Source organism: Hippichthys cyanospilos, chromosome 12 (genome assembly GCF_059441005.1).
Source record: "Hippichthys cyanospilos isolate Australia breed blue-spotted pipefish chromosome 12, RoL_Hcya_1.0, whole genome shotgun sequence".
Taxonomy (NCBI): domain Eukaryota; kingdom Metazoa; phylum Chordata; class Actinopteri; order Syngnathiformes; family Syngnathidae; genus Hippichthys; species Hippichthys cyanospilos.
In genome coordinates this window covers 13909472-13929950 of record NC_142380.1, presented here as the reverse complement: position 1 = coordinate 13929950, position 20479 = coordinate 13909472, and the positions used below count along the sequence as shown (strand labels likewise).

The 20479-nt window shown below is 38.3% G+C and overlaps 2 protein-coding genes across 2 annotated transcripts; one reads left to right on the top strand and one right to left on the bottom strand.

The window, feature by feature from the left end:
- The first annotated feature begins 3484 nt into the window (after positions 1-3484).
- Positions 3485-5937, top strand: LOC148414990 (polyisoprenoid diphosphate/phosphate phosphohydrolase PLPP6-like). The gene is made up of 2 exons (XM_088429882.1): positions 3485-4198; positions 4998-5937. The coding sequence occupies exons 1-2, from the start codon at positions 3700-3702 to the stop codon at positions 5417-5419; spliced, it is 921 nt and encodes a 306-aa protein (XP_088286008.1). The 5' UTR covers positions 3485-3699; the 3' UTR covers positions 5420-5937.
- Positions 5938-8188: 2251 nt separating this feature from the next.
- Positions 8189-12242, bottom strand: LOC148414989 (myocilin-like). The gene is made up of 3 exons (XM_088429889.1): positions 11692-12242; positions 9342-9440; positions 8189-9255 (listed from the first exon to the last, which is right to left on the bottom strand). The coding sequence occupies exons 1-3, from the start codon at positions 12161-12163 to the stop codon at positions 8462-8464; spliced, it is 1365 nt and encodes a 454-aa protein (XP_088286015.1). The 5' UTR covers positions 12164-12242; the 3' UTR covers positions 8189-8461.
- Positions 12243-20479: the final 8237 nt, after the last annotated feature.

The window sequence follows — 20479 nt, the reverse complement described above, 5'->3', positions numbered from 1 at the left end:
CTCACTACGGTGGGTGGCAGCGAGCACTCATACTGTCAGATTGTGCAAAAATGATTAACTCTTCTTCATTGGTGTACAGTATTTTCTGGACTGTAAGATGTACAGGTTTATAAGCCGCACCAGCAAAAAATGAGGAAAAAAACATTTTTCGTCACAACAGAACCCCATCAAACTATAAGTTGTAACATCAGATATTTACACAGAACATGGCATATGGAAGTTTTTGAATTTAAAAACTTTTTTTTATGTAAAACTTTTTAATTGGCTGCCTACAGCAACATCCTGTCTTCAACACATTGAACATGCCTGCATGTTTAGTCATAGACTTCAGTATTAGTAATAGTGAAGTATCTTCACTGAATATTCTGTGTCATTTACTCCAGATAAGGCAGTTTGGTGCCTTTCCACTCAGGTATTTCAATTATTTGTATGTCTTTTTTTTGGTGTTTTGTTCATTTTTTGTACCCCCCCAAAAAAAGAGTCCTAATTTTAAGTGTCTTTTTTAAAATAAATGTCTGTTTTTAAATGTAAGACAAAATTTAAAAACAACAACAACTACAATAAGATAAAGTACTGTTTTGTCACTTCCCACCACTGGCTATTATGCTAGAAGAGTTGACTGTGTGCAGCAGTCCCAGTGGGTGAGTGGCATCTTTGTCCTACTCAACAGAGTGCCATCATGCTCAAGGCCACTGCCAGCTCCACTTTTGCTCCCCGCTATGACTGGAAAGGACAAGAAGCAGCGAGAGTAAGCCTCACAGTTGTGAGGCTGAAGAACGAGCTCGTTAGCATGGAGACGCTTCAGTGCACTGCTGACACTCAAAGTTTTAATGATTTATTAAACTGCCTTACAGTATATCTACAATGCAAATGCGACCAAACTCTATAAACATCTGGCCCAAGAGTTGCTTTGTACCAAATACAACTTTAAAAAATGGGCCTTTTTTAAAATCAAACAACCTCAAAAATTGGACTCTTTTATAAGAAATAACCCAGAAGGTTGAGTTAAATTGACACAAATATTAGGTCAGTCTTTTTTTTGATACATAACTGGGTTATTTTTGACCCAATCTTTTTTAGAGTAAAATGTAGACCTGGAGAATGGATTCTATAATGATTCCAGTTATGTTATGGGTGCTTGATTATTTGTTTACAAAATGGATTAAAAACCAGGAGATGTCCTTAGCAAACACTAAATTAGTCTAAAATACTGCGAAGGAAAAAACACAAAGTGAAACAGAACAGAAAGATAGAGCTTTAATGGCATTTGTGGAGAAGCAAGCAATTTTCAACCCACATTCTCTAAGATTTTTTTTTTAAAGAAAAACATGCATGCAATGTTTCTTTCCTCGGTTTTTATCATTAGCTAGCAGCTGTTTCATTGTGCTAACTTATTGTAAAAAGTGTTGCATATAATTTACAAAATTCATTTTTGCTTTTACGTTACATTTGATTTCCAGAAAACTGAAGTGGAGTAGCTCACCAAATAGTTAAAACAATTTCGAGCATATTTTCGTCCTTAATGACAACCATAGCAACATATTCACATATTTTTGGTTTTGCAATGCATTTCTTCATCAATTTCCGGTAATCTTTGGTGATCGATGTTATTCCCAGGACGACCATCGACAGTCATCAATCGAATTGCTCTCCGCTGTTCAGCAAAATTAGAAAGATGCCTCGGCACTGTGAAGGAATGCATTCTTCACATTCAGGCCAACAGTTGTTTGAGTGGCCAAAAGATAAGAATAGAGCATGTAAATGAAGCATTTGAATTTGCACAAAGCGAACACTGATGCTGTTTGCACGTTTGTTCTCTAATGTTTGTTATTCACAGTCAGTATTCTCTAACAAGGAATTGTTCTTTCCCTCATAGCCAACCATTTATCTGGGAAACAACAGCACATGTCCTGTGGGAATGTCCAAGTATTAACAAAATGCAGTACATGTGTAACAACACAAGCAATGAAATACAAACAATGTTTTTATTTATTGTTTTTATTGTCCGAAAACTGTTTATAAAACAAAGACCACAGTAAAGCACAGCCATATGAACAAAATACAGCATAACAAGACTAGTAACAAAATGCAAAAACATGGTCCAAATACTGCTTATAAAATAACAATAATACAGTACTATACTGTACTTAACTACAGTATTGTATACTGTGTTGTATTTTAATGTTGAGTTTTCTCAGGTTTGGGAAAAAAATGATTCTACTTTGAGTTGTGTTGGCTTCATTCTCTGCTTATATGAAAATGTTTGCCTGTGTATCAAACAGTTTTGTCGCTAATTACAAGTAACCGTCTCGTTGATCATCACTGATCTGTCTCGCAATTACTGTAAAAGTCATGCCGATAAAATGTCACATGTTGCCGTTTGGATCCGATGATATAAAATGGAGGAGCGGACATAATTATTCCGTAGTATCAATCGGGAGCTTTTTCAGTTTGCGCTACTGCGGGGTTCAGTATGGCTTCTGCGTTCTGGAAATTCGGTTGTAAGGAATAGATTGCAGCGCTTGGTCCTCGTATTTTTTTTTAGGCTTCGTGTCATGAAGCACATGCCGAAAATGCGGGCGGGCACCCAGAATGGTGGGCACCTGTCAACGGCAGGCCGATTTATAAACAGTTTTACCAAGCTCTGGTTTTGACTCAGTTTTCAAATGACTACTCTTAAATTGCCACTGGTGCCGTCATTAAAATTTGATGAGTCCCATGTACTCAAGGACTATGAGTCTCCAATACGATAGAGATTCTCTCACCACTGCTAGGATAAAAAAAATGGGCCAGTAGGTCATCTCACTGTGCATAATTTACAGCACAGCATCGACTTTCTAACAATAACACTAGGCTAATAACCTCAGTCTATATAATTTATCATTCTTCTAATATCTGGCATTCATACACACACACACATATATATATATATATATATATATAATATATATATATATATATATATATATATATATATATATATATATATGACTATTTTGTTGAATATACGAAATAGATGTTATTTTGTATTTGTATTATCTTTATTCACATTACTTGTGACACATTTGACTTTTTCAAAAAAAGAAAAAACCTTACATAAGAACTTTAAAGTTTAAAAGTATGAAATCTTGGGGATTTTTACCTTGTACAGTGTATGACATTGACTACTTCCTGACTGGTATGAGACTGGTTAACACGTCCGCCTCACAGTGCGAAGGTCGAGGTTTTGCTTCCAGCTCTGGGCTTCCTGTGTGGAGTTTGCTTTTTTCCTGAATTCCCCTCACTTTCCAAACAAACATGCACGGTTAGTATAGAGTACACTCTAAACTTTAGTCAGGTTTGTGTGAATGCTTCTTGTTGTTTTTTTTTTGTATGTCCTGCGATTGGCTAGCAACAAGTTCACGGCCCCGCCTACTGCCCGAAGCTAGCGATGATAGGCTCCAGCACGCCCACGACCTTTGTGGGACTAAGCGGTTCAGATAATAAATGGATGGATGACTTTGGACTTGGATGATACTCTGAATTCACATTAAATTCACATTTTAGCCACAATTGAGACACTGTCATCAGCTTCACTTTTCTTGGTTGGATCCTAGTCTAGTTTTATCTAGGTTAAGAGAAAAACTGAAATTACAGGTTAAAAAAAAGTGCTCCTATCACCCCACCACCTTGTCAAGGAAAGAGGTCACAATATAGCAAATGTGGACAAATGGATTACGGTTGTGTCTGATGGAGCCATGTGACCACATGCCGTCTGGTTGTGACACAGGTGGTCGACACACGCATGAGGGCGGGTTGATATCCGGTGACACCAAACGAAAAATGTCCTCAGCGGTGTCCAGACGGAATAGCTGCCGCGGGAGTCAATATGGAACTCGATCGCAGTCATCGGATTGTCGACGCCGAGGTTCCAATTGTTCTTACCTGGCTCCCGGAGCACCCGGCGAGGAGCTTTCCGTCAGCTTGAGCCAACCGATGGTCACCGTCACGCTGCGCTTTCTCTTGGCCATCGACCTATGGTTGTCCAAACGGCTCGGCGTATGCGCCTTTGAGGGTTCATCCTGGGGCGGCATACGACCCCTGGTCAGGCTGGTGGAGTTCTCCGGGCATGTTATCCCGTGGTTGGTCGGCACTCTGTATGCTCTCCTCTGTGGACATTCTGCGGCCGAGCAGGAGATCATGCTCAATTTGGCCCTGGGTGAGTGGCTATGTGCATGCTTGAAGTGATAATATGATTCACTCTGGATCATATTATTGTTAAATAGTGGTGCGCAACTATGAATGCTGGTTAAAATCTGACTATTGCGGGTGGCTACTTACATAATAAAACATAAAAATAATTTAAAACTACGTAATAGGTCTCAATGGTTTATGTATAGCTACAGATATGCAATCATCTAGAAAAATGACAATATTTTAACGCAGTGTCAAAGTACTTGAACCTTTTAGCTGACTTGGCTGTGCCTGTAGACTATACCGTACATCCATGTGTGTTACTGGAAAAAGCCAATACAGTCATGGAAAATTGTTCTTGGAGCTGGCACCACTGGAGCCACTGAGTGACACGCATGCAACATAAGTGATGCTTTATTTGCACGTGTAGATTATTTTGGATGACAGACAAAATCCCCATGCTGGTATACTCGATGGCCTATTGTCATGCGATGAAATGCCAGCGCTATTCTGGGAATGTGATTGTAGATTACTGTGTTTTGGAAACATCAGAGCTTGTTTTACACTTGGGAGGAAATAATTGTCTACTCACTAGAATCGATTTTCATTATAGCGCAAGCATACGCGCGTGAATGCGGAAAAGCAATATAAACTTGGAAAATGAAAAAAAGTCTTTTATATATATATATATATATATATATATATATATATATATATATATATATATATATATATATATATATATATATATATATATATATATATATATATATATTTGTGTCTACACGTTTGCCCATTTGACAGATCTGTTTCCGCCCTCCCAGCACTGCTTTTAGATCTGCTGTTGGTCAGACTCGTCAAGACTGTGGTCAGACGTCGAAGGCCATCCCAGAACCGCACAGACATCTTCTCCACTTTCTTCATCGAGCGCTACTCCTTCCCCTCGGGCCACGCTACAAGAGCAGCAATGTGCGCCCGCTTCCTCTTGGTCCAGCTGGTGGACACCAACTCCATGCGAGTGCTGGTGTTGGGATGGGCTACCCTCGTGAGCATGTCCCGGCTGCTTCTGGCCCGCCACTATGTGACGGATGTGAGCTTTGGTTTGCTAATGGGTTACTGCCAGTATGACCTTGTGGAAAGGTTATGGGTGACATGGGACTGCGTACAAGACCTGCTGCTCATGAGGCTGCATGAAAGACTTAATGCCGTTTATGGTCGACTGTGGTTGGCCACATGGACACATTAGGGGAGTGTGTAAGGAATATGTGCCTTCAAGGGTTTGTAAGGTACAATGCACAAAATCTCTCATGTTTGGAAGGGATTAACCTTATCCTTTCAAACAGAATGCAACATCTGCCACTGCGTCTTCCAGTATTCACGCAAGAAATATGAAAGATTAGTTTTTTATTGTTGTGGTGGTTTTATATGGTGTAGAAATGCAGAGCATCACACTTAGAATGAAGTATTCAAGCATATCCATTTGAAATAAATGTCACGGATAACACGTGATGACATTGAGTGACTTTGTGGAACAATAATTAGGAGAAATATTTTGTTTTGCTAATTGCCATGTATTGTTTGTTTAATTTTTTGACCCTTTTTTTAATTATACAGTGCAGTTCTAGCTAACTGCATCCTACAACCACAATAACAATTACACTGTAAATATGCCTCTTTTACTGTTAATGCTTCTTTTACAATTGTTGCCTCAATTACACTGTAAATGCCTCTTTGAAAGTGACAATTAAAACTACTGCATGGTTAGTGTGGTATGTGTTAATACGAATAGGGGTAAGGGGGCAAGTCATTTATCACACGTTCAAGTTTCCATCATCTGTTGTTCAGTCGCCTGACTAATTAAATAATTCCAATGTGCCCTTGACAATACTTACACCAACCCGGATATGACAATCTTACCGGAAATTCCTCTCAATACAATCCCCGATCCCAATTAATTTGGGTATTTTGTAAAATGTATGTAGCAAAAACGCAATGATTTGCAAATTTTACAAAGACAAGTGTATCTTATTATTATTATAACAAAATACATATATAACTGTATTATTATTTTATGATGATGGTGATGATGACAATAATGATTTTTGTCAAATGGTTACCAGTGACCTCACATAGTGCTCAAAGTTCTTTACAAAGAAACACATTGCAAATATTTAATAAATTTCAATTTGATTCCTGCAAAAATGCTGTGACACAGGCATGTTACCAGTGCATTACATCATCTTTTATTTAACTATTCCCAATAAGCATTTGGGAACTGTGAAGCTTTGTCGAATTGTTAAAGCTTTGTCTGTAGAATTTATTCCCATTGTTGCTTGATGTAAATCGGTCAAAAGCACAAATCTCCGTTGTCGCATTTTCCATTTCAATAACACCAGAAACATTTTAAAACTGGTATAATGGCCTGCTGGCAGGCCATTCTAGAACTCACATTCTAATACTATGTTGATCCAAAACCTTTCTGTACTTTTCAGCATTAGTGGTTCCGTCACAGATGTGGAAGTTAAGTTTAAAAAATTGCTGTCTTATAGTCGCATACATGCCGACGCCACATTCCCGTTTGACAGCTCATCAGTCACATCACCACTCATTATTGTCTTGCCCTCTGTAAACCGTTCTTCTGTCATTGTGGCTTAGTGGAAATTATTTGAATGATTATTTAGGGTGGGGGAACGCAATATTGTGAGATTTCAAATGCCACCCTGAACAAGCTCCCTTAAAGGTACAGTGTGTAAGATTGAGATTGATTTTCATTAAAAAGAAATAAACTAAATGATTGTAAATTTCAAAATATTGCAAACGAATGTGTTATAATGGCCAACAGTATGTTTTAAATATAATCATAGGTCTAGGTTTCAGGCTTAGATTCATATCACAGGAAGGCTCCAAATGGAAAATATCACAAAAAAGGAACTGCGAACGGATTTAGAGGATAAAACTCACAGAAATCCTAATTCTTATAGCATGATCCTAATAACCTAAATAGCCAATTTTATTAATTGGACGATCTCAAGAACATCTTAAGCTTGACGACAGTAACACCATCTGACTGGAAATCTTGATCAAAATAAATAATTCATCTATTTGAACAATAACCATTTTATGTATTAGATTAAATATAGGGTGCAAAGGATTGGCAAATAATTGTATTTGGGTTAAATTGACGTTTTTCACAACATCCCATCTTCATTGGAATTGGGGTTTGTGCTGTATAATGTGTTCACATGTTAATTGACTACTGCATCAATTTACGTACTTTCACATACAGTTTAACACAGTATACCTATTGCACATGCAGACTCTTATCCACAGAGGGCACCCTGTAGCCAGGATTTGACAGGTCTTTATTGAAAGTTAAAAATCACACCTTCATATTTATAGTTTACAATTTACAAACTCGAAATTGCATCGTGATATTTATCTAGCTAAAACAGGCAACATTCAACACCTGCATTGTATAAATTTGCTACATGATCATGTTTTTGACATTTGCTGGTTTATGATATATGTAGTAACAATAGCAAAATATACATACTGTATTCTATATTTAATCACAAATTCAATCTGAGGAGGTAGGTTCAAGACAAAAACTGTCAAAAACGTCTTTATTAACGTTTTTTAATATTAATATAAGTATGAGTAAGGGTGTTGCCATTGTGTTTAAATGCATCATTTTAAATGCACTGCTCTTTCTGACATCTCATCAGTATGTGCATAAATCTGTTTCAAAAACAGAGAATATGCACATTGTGGTTTATGTGTGTTTACAAACAATATGGTGATCTTGCCTATCAATGGAGCATCGCCGTGTATGGTGACTGCTTGTGTGTGAGTGTGTTCTTGCATACAGTAATGATAGGCCACTCACAGTGAGATGACAGATGTTATGACGGCATTGGTTTAAAAGTTAAATCATAGCATTTTGTCGGCTTTCTGCTTGTGCGTGTTGTCGCAGATGTCTGTTTACAGGTAAAATCATATTGCGATTCAAAAAGTGTGACAATTTGTATTTTAATGGGAACCTTCAAAAATGAACCAGTACACATTCATCACTGAAATGACACGTCTGTTTTACAATGCCTGCTAAAGTGCATCCTATTTACAATTGTAATAGAAAAAATAGATTCTTATGCACAAATACGTGGAGGTGAGGCATTTTCATGGCAACAGCGAGAAAGTAGGACAGAGCAGCAAAAAGATGTGTAACATGCATATTATTTGTTTTTGCTCAAAACAGTTCAAAAGATATCCTTCGGGTTCTCTGAGTTCTTTATTTGCTAGCCCCGCCCACATGAATGTCATAGGTGACCATATGGAAGTTGTCCCAGGCAAACAGCTTCCTCTGGGCGTGGTTGTAGTCCACCATGCTGTTGTAACGATACCTGTTCTTGAAGGGCACAGAGAGGTCGCGGCCCACCTCGGTGGCCGTGTCAAAAACATGGTTGACGGTGGTGTTGGCCGCTGTATAACTGGCCACGGTGTACAGACGGCCGCACACCATGAACGCATTGGCCACGGCGTTCTTCCGGATTTTGGTCTCCCAGCTTCTTTTTACTTCCAGGCTCTCGGGATCAAGTCGGGAGACTACAATGGCTCCTTTTGCCTTGCTGGTGCTGTAGATGGCCCACAGACCCTGCTCATCCACCGCCAGGTCGATGTCAGTGTAGCCCCCCCATGAGTAAGGGTACTGGCCGTGGAAGCCAGCATGAGGGAGATCCCGGCGTGACGCCAGGCTTTCTGAGGCCAGGTCGTAGCGGATCAGGGTGCGGCTGCGTTTACGCTGGTAGTAGAGCGAGCCGCGGTACATGGTCGCCCCTGTGCTCTCCACCGCTTCTGGCAGGACCAGGACTTTCATGGGAAATCCACGAGAGAGCTGGTTCATGTCTTCGTATGCAAACAGCTGACGGACGTCTTTGCCCACTGTGTCCATGCGCCACACGGTCTTATTGCTATACTGAGTCCCTTGGGGCTCGGGATCCTGCAGCCAAAATCCATACTTCCCTGAAAAGCCGTCGGCCTTTCTGTGCAACACTGGCTCGTCAATAGATAGCAACTCACCGCAACCTAAAAACCCCCAAAAAAAACCCCCAAAACATGATGCGACTTTACTTTTGCTGTGCAACTTCCTAGTATCCTTGAGGAATACTCACTCGAAGCGTTTCGATCAGGAAGAAGGTGAGATGCTGGTACTTCTGATACCTCTGCTTTCATCTCTTGGTAGGCATCGTTACGAAAGTCATATCTGTTATCTGTGAAAAGAAAATGGGCAACATAGTTTTAGCAGTGCCGTTAAAGTCCATATCACAGGCGTCGCGCTGTTCTTTTATCTCCACAATCAGGAGACCCTAAAAAATAGCAAGTTCAATCATTAGAAATGCATTGTTAAAGTCAACAAGCCATTTTTACAACTTAAGATAGATACATAATTTATAAGAAAAAAAACAAATGAGAGAATAAGAAAAAAAACTACGTGTGGATTCACCCATGCTATAGATTTTTGAAAATAAAAAAGCGAAAATATACAAATTCACCAAAAAATTTGATTTATAAAATTTCAGCCCAATGCCTTCAATACACAATTCATATCTGAGTATAGATCACAGGACCAGGTAAAAGATGAGAAAAAGTGTGTCTTATAGTTCACAAAATACAGTGAGATTATTAACTCATTCAATTCAAAGACATATTTTTAGGTTTTCGTTTTTTATAAGAGTCCAGGCATTGATTGGCAAATGTAAGGATGAAAAGAAGAAGAAATGGCTGGTAAGAAATCATTTAAGCACAAAACAAAATGATCACTTAAGCAATTAAAGGAATTGATGACTTTAGGCACTTCTCTGACGACTAAAGAATTCAACCTTAGGCAATCAAATTTTAATCCACTTTTAGGATAATCGGTTACACACTTGAGTACTGTACCATTTTAAGTACTGGTAATTGATTGATTCTAAAGTAATGAATTATTAACCCTAAACTTAATCACTGTTTTTATATACGTTAGATCTCAATTGCTGAAAGTAAATCACTTTAGTATTTGATTATCCCGAGTTACTAATTTACCTAAATTAATTAATTGATTAATTTATTCGGTTTTTAATTCATTTAATACCAGACATTTCTACACCCTTTTTTCGCCAAACACCTGAAAAATATAAGATAATATAAATAAGTACCTGGGATTGAAAGTATGAAAAGTCTGGACTCTTCAAAACAAACCAAAACAAACCGAACCGAACCGAAACGAAACGAAACAAGCTGAGCATGCTAAAAAAATATGAAGTATATATTTTGTCCTCTTTGTTGTATTTTTCAGGTTTTATACCTTTGGTGGTACCTGGCACATGTGAATTGACCAATAGTAGAAATTTTTGAAAGAATATGAAAGTCATCAAAATGTCATTTGAGAGGTTTTGGCCTGATGCCAGCAATATGAATTTGACTGTTTGGTTGTACAGCCCCGGAAAAGGTACAAACGGTTATGCTGGAGTACTGTGGCGTACCTTTGTATAGATTAGACCTTGAGGAATAGAAACTGACCCCCTGTTTGTTACTAGACTTTTAGAGCTTGTGCACACCCTTAAACAGTACAAAGTTCCTCTGAGTCCAATAAACTGCCCTGGCTTGCATTAGTGTACAGTGCTGGTCAAAGATTTGGACGCAGCTTCTCATTTGGAGGTTCAAACATTTGGTTCTGATTGGTCCTTGAGGGACAAGAATAAGACGCCTGTTATGCTGTAACTAGAACGATTCTGTTGACTGTGAGATGCACCTGAAGCAACATGATGCATTTATTAATGCGCTTGGCTGGTTTCCTGTTACTTTCCTGTGACTTTCCTGAAAACATCAGCGTAAACAAGACATGCATGAGTGGCATAGTTATGAAATAAGAATGTTGTAAATTCCAATCCCTTGACTCAATCTGAGTTACTGAGGCCTGCCCTGCTCCCCTTTTCAAGATGTCATTGTGTCAGTCAACCGGCAAGACATTTGATGGGATACTAAACTTAATGAATCATTTTCAGCAGTCAAAAGTTAATATTTTGTCTTTAATTAGTTCGATGACTAGATTATTTTTCATGTACAATTACTTTAAAAACACATTTTCCCTTTGCTGTCTGTCGACTGTAATTGACATCACATGTGCTCAAGGCTCAAATAACAACCAATCACGACTCACCTCTTTCTGGGTTTGGTCATGTGACGTTCCTAAGCTGAGCTGTGATTTGTCATTAACTGAGCGCTGCATTTTCAGTTGACAGGCTCCAGTAACGACCACTTAGCGCTCACTTGTTTTCTGGGTTTGGTCATGTGACATTCGCAAAGCGAGCTGTGATTCGGTTGTTACCTGAGCCCTGAATACATGTGATGTAATTGTTAATCAGCAGCAAGTGGCAAGATGTTCCGTTAAAAGTATTAAATCTACCTGGAAAATAATTACCAAATGAATTATGAACAAAATATTAACTTTTGAAATTTGGTTTCATTTAATAATACACATACCACTGGCAGGTCTGTGGCTGAGTTCTCCTTGAGCATCTGCTGAGGTGTTTCTCTGGAGGCAGGGCTTTTGCCTGAGGTTCTCAGCCTCATGGCTGAGTTCAGTCACCCTGGCACGGAGTTCCTGGACCTGCCTGCTCAGTCGATCCTTGTCCTGCCGCAGCTGGTTTCTTTCTCCTGTTATCTGGGAGAAACTTTCAGGAGGGCCCACCTCAGCGTCACTCCCGGTGCTCACTCCTGCCATCAGCCGGCTAACCAGAGCTTCCAGCATCGTGAGTCTGGACAGGACCCCGTCCGTCTCGGGTCTCCCGCCGCTCCCGCCGCAGCTGGTCTCCTGGGGGCTGGACACGGTGAAGATGTACTGGCAACGTCCGGCAGCATCATTGGAGCGATGCAGGGACGCCTTCTCTTCAGCCTGAAGTTGGCTGACCAAAATGAGGAAGGACAGGGCCGGAAGAGCCACCTGGAGCCACATTCTGCAGGATAAAATCAAAAGAATGTTTTTTTTTCCTCAGATATACCTGTACCTCAATTATAGTCTCCTTGAAGCTGGTGTCCCCTTAAATTCAGTTCAGTCTGAATAACTAACGCTGAGAGAGGGATATTTATATAGGTGTCACCGTGTGGGAGGAGAGATGGAGTGTTGCCATGGAGGGAAACAGCCCGAGGGTGCGTGGTGTTTGGCCACGTGCTTCGTCTCGATGGTGACAAACAATGTGAAATTCACACCGCAGGAGTGTTGAATGTTATTTTTCATCCTGGAGCTTCTCAGCAGTGGGTATGCCTTTGCAGGATATTTTGACTGGGCAGCATCCTTTCTGTGTCTACTGGCTGTCAGCTGCAATGTTGTTTACTTGGCCCGTAAGTGATAGTCTAGCATCGTAACCGCAGAGCAATTCAGGGTAAATGCTGTTAATGACCGGTATGGTTTGAGATGGGGCTGGAAGGTAAATGTTCAGGAATCTGCAAACATGTGGTGACCGACACTGTGTCTCGGATAAGGCTGACTCGTTTGTCTGCTCCCAAGTAGGCGGGCGGCCTTGACACAGGTGCAGAGACTGACACCTGTGAAAGGGTGAATTGTTCTTCCTTTATTTCAACCAAAAAAAAACCCCAAATTCCTTTTATGATTATAACATGCTTTGCAAATACAGTTCGTGTCCCGTTCAAGTTGTTTTTGTATTCACTGGAGCCTCACGCACGGACAGCTTTGCTTACACCTTGTGAGGTATGGCCATACATCGGGTCTCCAAAATTACAGTGTGAGACGCCATAATGTAATGCTAACTGCTGCTCCATTTCCAGTGTATAACAAGACAGAAATTCCAGTCCTGACATACTCATGCCAACATTGCAAATGTCAAATTACTTGACTACATAGCTACATGTTTGAAAACATACTGGATATGCAAGATTTATTGAAATATGAATAAACCACATTCTGACCTGAATTAGAGCCGAATAATGATATCAAATCTCATCAAAAGGAAGTAATTCACTGGCAATGTTTTGAGGAGCATTTACATATTATTAACTGTCTTATAAATGTAATAAAAAAGGTTTATAGTTGTCAGGATGAAAACATGGTCATAAGTAACTGAGATTAATAAAAGTTAACAAGCCATACTTATTTTTTCTCATCTTGTCTATGGTTATAGTAATTTTGGATTTATCATTATAGGTGAGGTTATTTGTATTTCGTTTTGACCTTTTTGTGTGTTACTTTAAAATTTTCTTATCAAGTTTATTAATTTTACTTTTTAAAACATATTAATTCTTCTTCATTTTATTATTGAGTTCATTATTAGTATTCAGCTTGTATTTTTCTATTTTAATAAATTGTACATGCAAAAATAAAACAATATATACATTTTAGTGTTATTTTTGTTGCTAGTTTTCAGGAAGTATATTAACCTTGGCCTTGTTGTAAGATTTTTTACTGTCTAAACTGTCTTCGGGTCAAGTGTCTTAGTGTTTCCACTAACCTTAGTTAGGAGTAAAACCTAAATATAATAACATAATGGAACTTTTGAAGACAAGTGATTTATGCAGGATGGACAGGCAGTACTGAACTGATCAAAGACAATAATAGAGTTTACACTTTGCTGTATACGGCTATACATTGTCTTTTTATCATTACAATCGGATTCATTATGTCGTTGCCATCATTTCCTGGAATGCACATGCTATTTTTCTATTAAATTTTGTCCCTGTTAGCCTTCAGCAGTACTATTCTATGGTGGCATTTGAAATTAGTTTAAAAAAAAAAAAGAACTGATGACATACATTTCAAAATAATATATATATATATATATATATATATATATATATATATATATATATATATATATATATATATATATATATATATATATATATATAATTTTTTTTCGCAGAATGTACAACCTATAATAAAATGTCGGTGAAGTACTAACGTTGACATTTGGCATGCTGCTTTTACACTGGCAGTATGTATGATTTATAAACGACTCGATAGCCATTTATTCCTTGATACTTTTGGAATCTTGTCATTTGGGCATGACGAATGTTGTGCTGAGATATTACTGCCAGTCACATACTCTTCCTCCATTTCTGTATGTGGAAGCAATCTGTATTACATAGAATGCCATTTTGGTAACCTTGGTAACCAACCAATGATCCGTGACCATTGGTTGCTGAGATCCCTAAAACTCTTCTTTTACCTTCATTGTATACCTGTGCCTTTTTAGTTTATGTGAGACATCTGGGATTGAGCCAGATTCTCCCGAGCAACGAGAGGAAATGATGTCCCTGTAGGCGTCCGAGTGAAGCCATTGTAAATGTCTTCAAAAACATGCCCGTCTGCATGCATGTACACACTTTTTCTTTACTTCCCTGTCAACATTCTCTCTTTCCTATTACAACATATCTGCTATAAATCCAGATAGTTTCCGACCAGTAGCTTGCAGTGCACATCTGTGTTTTGTTTCACGAGAGTGGTCGACTGCCTAGTTAACCTATCTGTTTATGGCCCATGGCATGGAGAGTCACAGTATTTAGCGGTGTTTTCACCACGAGATGAGTGTTTTTCCTTTATAACATCACAGTGGCTGGAAAAATATGACCCGAGCTCCTCTGTCAGTCTCTAAAAGTACAGTGAATAACAACCTTGTATGTTCCAGCAACAATAACATAGGCAGGTCTTCTATTGTTTTGTAAGAATGAAAAAAAATATCCCTATTAACCCTTTTCATTTTGGGAAATGTATTCATGTCTCATCAAGTCCACCCAAAATGTCCCATTAGAACTCTTTTGGTACCATAGTTTTTATTCATCTATATCTTGTGGCATGCACCTGATGTGGTACTACTGCTCAGAAAAACAAAACAAAACAAGAAAAACGTAAATGCTTGTAAAGTTGGGAAACAAATAACACAGAAAAAAAATACACGAGAATGATTTGGTACTGAGCTGGATGGCAATGAGTATTTGCTCGGCGAGGGGGGCTAGCTAGATGGTGAAGTTTGACTTGACTACCCCCATTTGGCCTTGCCCTGATCGCAGGTTAAGAGATCGACCGTCTGCGGTCCACTTGGTTGGACTGTGGGAAGGTTCCTGCCCAATGGCTTTGCCTGTTGTCAAGTCATCATTGCACTATATAGCACAATATGTTTTCTGTAATCTATATTGTTTACCTGTATTTGTCTGTAATGTGTATCTATTTGTCTGTATTTGGTACGTGCAGCATCCACTTCAACCTGTGAGCCTGGAAGGGGGCTCCTCCCACCTGTGGTCCCTTCTGAAGGTTTCTGATTTTCCCCAAATTGTGGGTTTTGAATTTTTCCTTCCCCTTCTGGGAGCTTTGACAGGGGACGCTGTTGTTTGATCATTTTGATATGATGATACCAGATGGAGAAATTAAAGCCCTGTTATTATAGCAGCAGTGACAACAAATCCTGTAAAAATGGTATTTCGTGTAATGGCATCGTGACTATTTCAGGATGAAGGGACTTTTCAGTGCCTGCATTTGTATGAATAATGAATTATATAATATCACGTGAATGGAAAAATACCAGAGGGCAGGCAGGTTCAAGATAAACAAATCAGATTTGAAAAAGCTCACCAAGGCCAATAAAATTCTAGCCATTACAACGTGTCAATTTTGATAAGATCTTGATTCAGGATACACAGACGTTTTAACTCTTTTCATATTCCAGTGACTAATGAAGTAAAAATAACAACCACAACAGCAGATGTGTTTTTTCACATGTGAAGAGTTGCGTAAGGTGCCTTTGACTTGGGTGCGAGTCTGGATTATTGGTTTTCAAGAAGTGTGTTGTCAAGCACTCAGTGTTCCAGCAGCCTGTAACAGCACCTCCCCGATGGACCTAACAAAAGGGCCTCAGAGTTCAGAATTAGTTTTTTTTCACTCTGTGTGCATTTGGAATAGTGAGGACATTGGAAAAGTGAGATGGAAGGTTAAATGAGTCATTATGCTTTATGGATGAATGGTCCCGATGGCTGGTCCTCAGGGTCCATTTAACAGGCGTGTGTGTTGGATTATGTATGGACTACATAGTGTTGCAGTGACTATGAGAGTGTAATCACATTTCCTTTGACAGGCATGCAAATAATTCGGATTCTCCAGCTATATGTTGGTGGTAAACTCAACCCCACTCACTTTACAAGAAATTTGAAAGATAGAAACTAGTTCTTCCAAAATGAGTCTTTAAAATGTTTATTCAACTCCAAGTTGAGGTTTACAGTCAAAAAATTTAACTACACTTGTTTAACCCTTGGGGAAATATTGACCCAACTCGGACTTTTGATGTTTTTGATGTGTGATAAAGGAAAACCATATAGAAAAACACCAGGAGGCTAAAATATTGCACAGATTATCAAAACATGATGACTTTATATCTTCCATGCTACCATCCCTTCTAAATGCTTGCAAATGGGAGGTCGAGAGCGACACCCTATAGGTGTCAAATTTAGCCCATGGCAGGCTCATTTACTGCCACTCAAAATTGGAAATATTGTCACTTTTGGACATGTTGAAAACCTGATGTTTTGTCTTGTATTTCCCCTGATTTGTGCATTAATCCTTTGAACAGCAACTCTTGAACAGCGCACAATACATATTTTTGCATTGACACCTCAAAACCACCAGGTGGCGCTAGCGGCCAATTTATGGCATTTGCAAGTCTTTCAATCACTTTGATAGTTGGCTTAGCCTGGACTCCCATAATGCAAAGGTCACCCACCCCCCAAAAAAAAAACTTAAAAAAAAACAAAAAAACAAATATATATATATATATATATATATATATATATATATATATATATTTTTTTTTTTTTTTTTTTTTTGAACATTTTGAAGGGATGACCTTTTCAGTCATCACAAATTAGGTAATAAGCCCGTGCTATTTTCTGACATTATAATAGTAAGATTTTGTTTTTGTTCAAAGGAGAAAGCGTACTTGTTTTGCATTCCAGTAGTAGTCTCAAAACAGATGAATGTTATATTTCAAGGCACCACTGTAAACCACTCCAAAACATGTATTGTCCGGCAGCTTGAAATTTCTTGAAAGTTGTTCTCAGAATGTATCACATCTTCGGTATGTCTTTCTTTTTTTTCTAAACTAAGTATGTGTTCACGGGACTCCACATGCCATAGTTTCTCTGGATTTTCTTTTTTTTTTTCATTTTTCTCCAACGCATACTGTAATTTCATCTACTGTTAATGTTAGTGTGATCTGTGTTTTGACACCTTTATATTTAGGGGTTGTGTTACACAATGGGGGCCATAGTAAGTAAAAGTTTGTTAGTGACATTTTAGCAGTTGTGTTTGTTGCAAGTATGCAGTCAAAATTTCTTGCCATAGAAAAGAAAGGAAAAAATGATGATCAAAGTTAAGTTTCATTAGCAAGTGGGCTTGCATGTGGATTTGACTTTCCTATTTTCCAGCTTGCAGATAAGTTTTTTTTTTTTTTTTTTGATCCTGGTGCACAATCTGTTTTCTGTTATCCCTGAAGTGCCTGTTGTGGCTAAGCCATGAATTTTTACACCTTCCGCACCAAACCTATCCAAGCATGCCTTGTTTTGTCCATTGTGGCACTGTCACGCTGTAATGGAAAACAAAATTGAGGTCATTTTGTGGGCTCTGACATGCTTTGAACACAAAAGAACACGTGAAAACACATGTGCTGTAATGAAGTGCAATGCAGTTCAATGATTGAGAAGTGCAAAAATATGAACATCTTTTTAATCTATTCAGTTGAAAGTGGAAGTCGACTTCCAAAATTTCTTTACAATAATCAGTTCTTTGCGTCTGTAAAGTTGAAAGTGACCCTTCGCTTGACTGTTTCATCTTTAATGCTGGCTATGCTAAGTAATTACCAGAAGACTGCAAGATCTCCGTTGAACTATTTAGTGTAGACCAGAAAATTCAAGTACACAGCTGTGGGTCTTATTCGTCTTATTCATGCTAAAGAAGGTCCGATCCCTCCCAAAATCTTTCCCTCTCTTTTTGTGCCTTGGCCATCTATCCACAGGGAGGGTAACACTGCCTAACATACGTGTGAATGTTCGGGCTGGGTGTTGGGTGTTAAATGTGTATTGCGATATATTGCAGTACAGCAAAGGCAATACGCCTTTTTTCAAAACGTATTGTGATATATTGGGCAATGTTTGGTTAAAAAAAATCTATGGCATATATATTAAAATAAATGAAAAAGAAAACAGATGGAATTTATTAAAATAGACAAATTTTTTTTATTCTTTTTCGGAAGCCACACATCATTGACATCTCTGAGCACACATTAAACATTCTTTTTTTTGTATGATTTGTATGATTCGTAATATGACAAAAATCATGATAGAAAAGCCACTTCGGAGATATAAACAATGAAATATTTTGAAATATTACGAAAATAAGGCGTTTCAATACTGATATATTGGAAAATGAATGGCGTATTGCAATATGCGTATTACGTCACTTCGTATTGCAATATATTGATATTATTGCCCAGCCCAAGTATGTGTGACCTTAGGTTTTAAACTATTCTAACTTGATTATACATATGTGCTAGGGTGCACATAGATAGGTATGGAGCTGCAGAATAAGGTAAGGTCACAACGAAACAGTCTAGCTAAATTGTGCCAAAGAGGCTTTTTTTCTCCCCATTTCAGGGGTTGACCATTTTGCCACTTACTGTCAAAACTCAACGTTTTTTGGATTGTGGTCATACAAAATCTGCAAACCAAGCTGTGATCGGTCATTGTTCGCCTCTAACATGGATAAAAACATGGATTTTTCTGCTTAATTCATGTTCCACAAATGCAAAATTAATCGAATATTGTGTTTGGACTAGTAGGGCTGCATTGAATATTTTACATTGTACAGGCAACCTTAGCTTTGACCTCCCCGTTATGTAAAATTTGAATGATATTTTTCACCACATCTTTTTCCTTTGGAAATTTTAAGAGACACACATGTCCAAGACATTTGCTGTGTACTGTACAACCAAGTAACACTAGCAGTCGTCACTCCGGATAACATGTCAAAAACCATTAAATGTGACCTGAGGAGGCCCCGTGTATGTGACCCCTGAGTCATTTAGTTCAAACTGCTGAGGTGTTTAAGTTAGATCATTTTTTTATTTTTATTTTTAAACCTCAAACGTTGACCTGGAGACCCACTCTGCTGTCACAACAAATACCCCAGGAAATAGGAGAGGGGCAGAGGCGGTGCTACGATTGTTATTAGATATTCTTTTTCAGGTCGGGAAAGCCTTCCTCTGTGAGTGTTTCATGTGGTTGAACTTTGGGAAAACCATACAGAAAGGTCAAATCTATGTACAGTTAGGGCCACAAGTATTTGTTTGATGACAATTTTTATGATTTGCTCTTTATAGTTCCATATATTTTATGTTTGCTATAATTCCTTTATAACTTTTTTCTTCAGAAATTTGACAAAAAAAAATGTATGCCTATTTTTCCACTAACAATTTTAGTAAAAACACTTATAATAACAAATTTCTACTGACATACAAACAAGAAGTTTAGTCAAACATGTACTATGAGAGAATAAAATTACTTAAGCAAATATTTGAACATTTCTTTGTGACTTAGGCAAATCTTAGGCTTGTGCAGTCATTAACGTCTAGCTCATTGTCGCTGGATTCTTGACTGATGAGTTATTTTCTTTTTGACTGCATTGTTTAAATCAATATTCTCATCCACAGTTTGCTGTTCTAAACACAGGTTGGACCATACATAGTAAGTATTATCAAAGACATCATTATGTTCACCATGGTCACCACCATTTGATTATAATGTGTCTCCTTTTCATTTTTAACATCATAATAGGAGCTGATGCCGCATCATCAACAAGATGCAGCATGTCTTGAATAACATTCTAATTGTCATGTTCAGCAGATGAGAACAGGCTAATGTCATTATTCCAAGCACATCTTTTACCATAATGGAAAAAAAAATATATATATATAAACATGTGTGTGACCATACTGAGGCAAATCAACAGTTGGTCCATTGTATTAAGCGTAGGAGCCCTGAATCTGTGCATTCAACCTCCATTTTAATTGCTCTCTGGATGTCACTTGCAACTATTTTGACTGCCTCTCTTCTACCTATGTACTGTCCTTTAATCTGCTTTCAAATCACAAAACAGAATGCTGAAAAGGGTCGCAGATTTTCATTCACGATCATCCTCTATCGTTGTTTCTCCCTTTGTGGACACTTCAAAAGTGATTTAGAAAACTCCAGTACTTCTTTCCCATTTTTTTGTGGT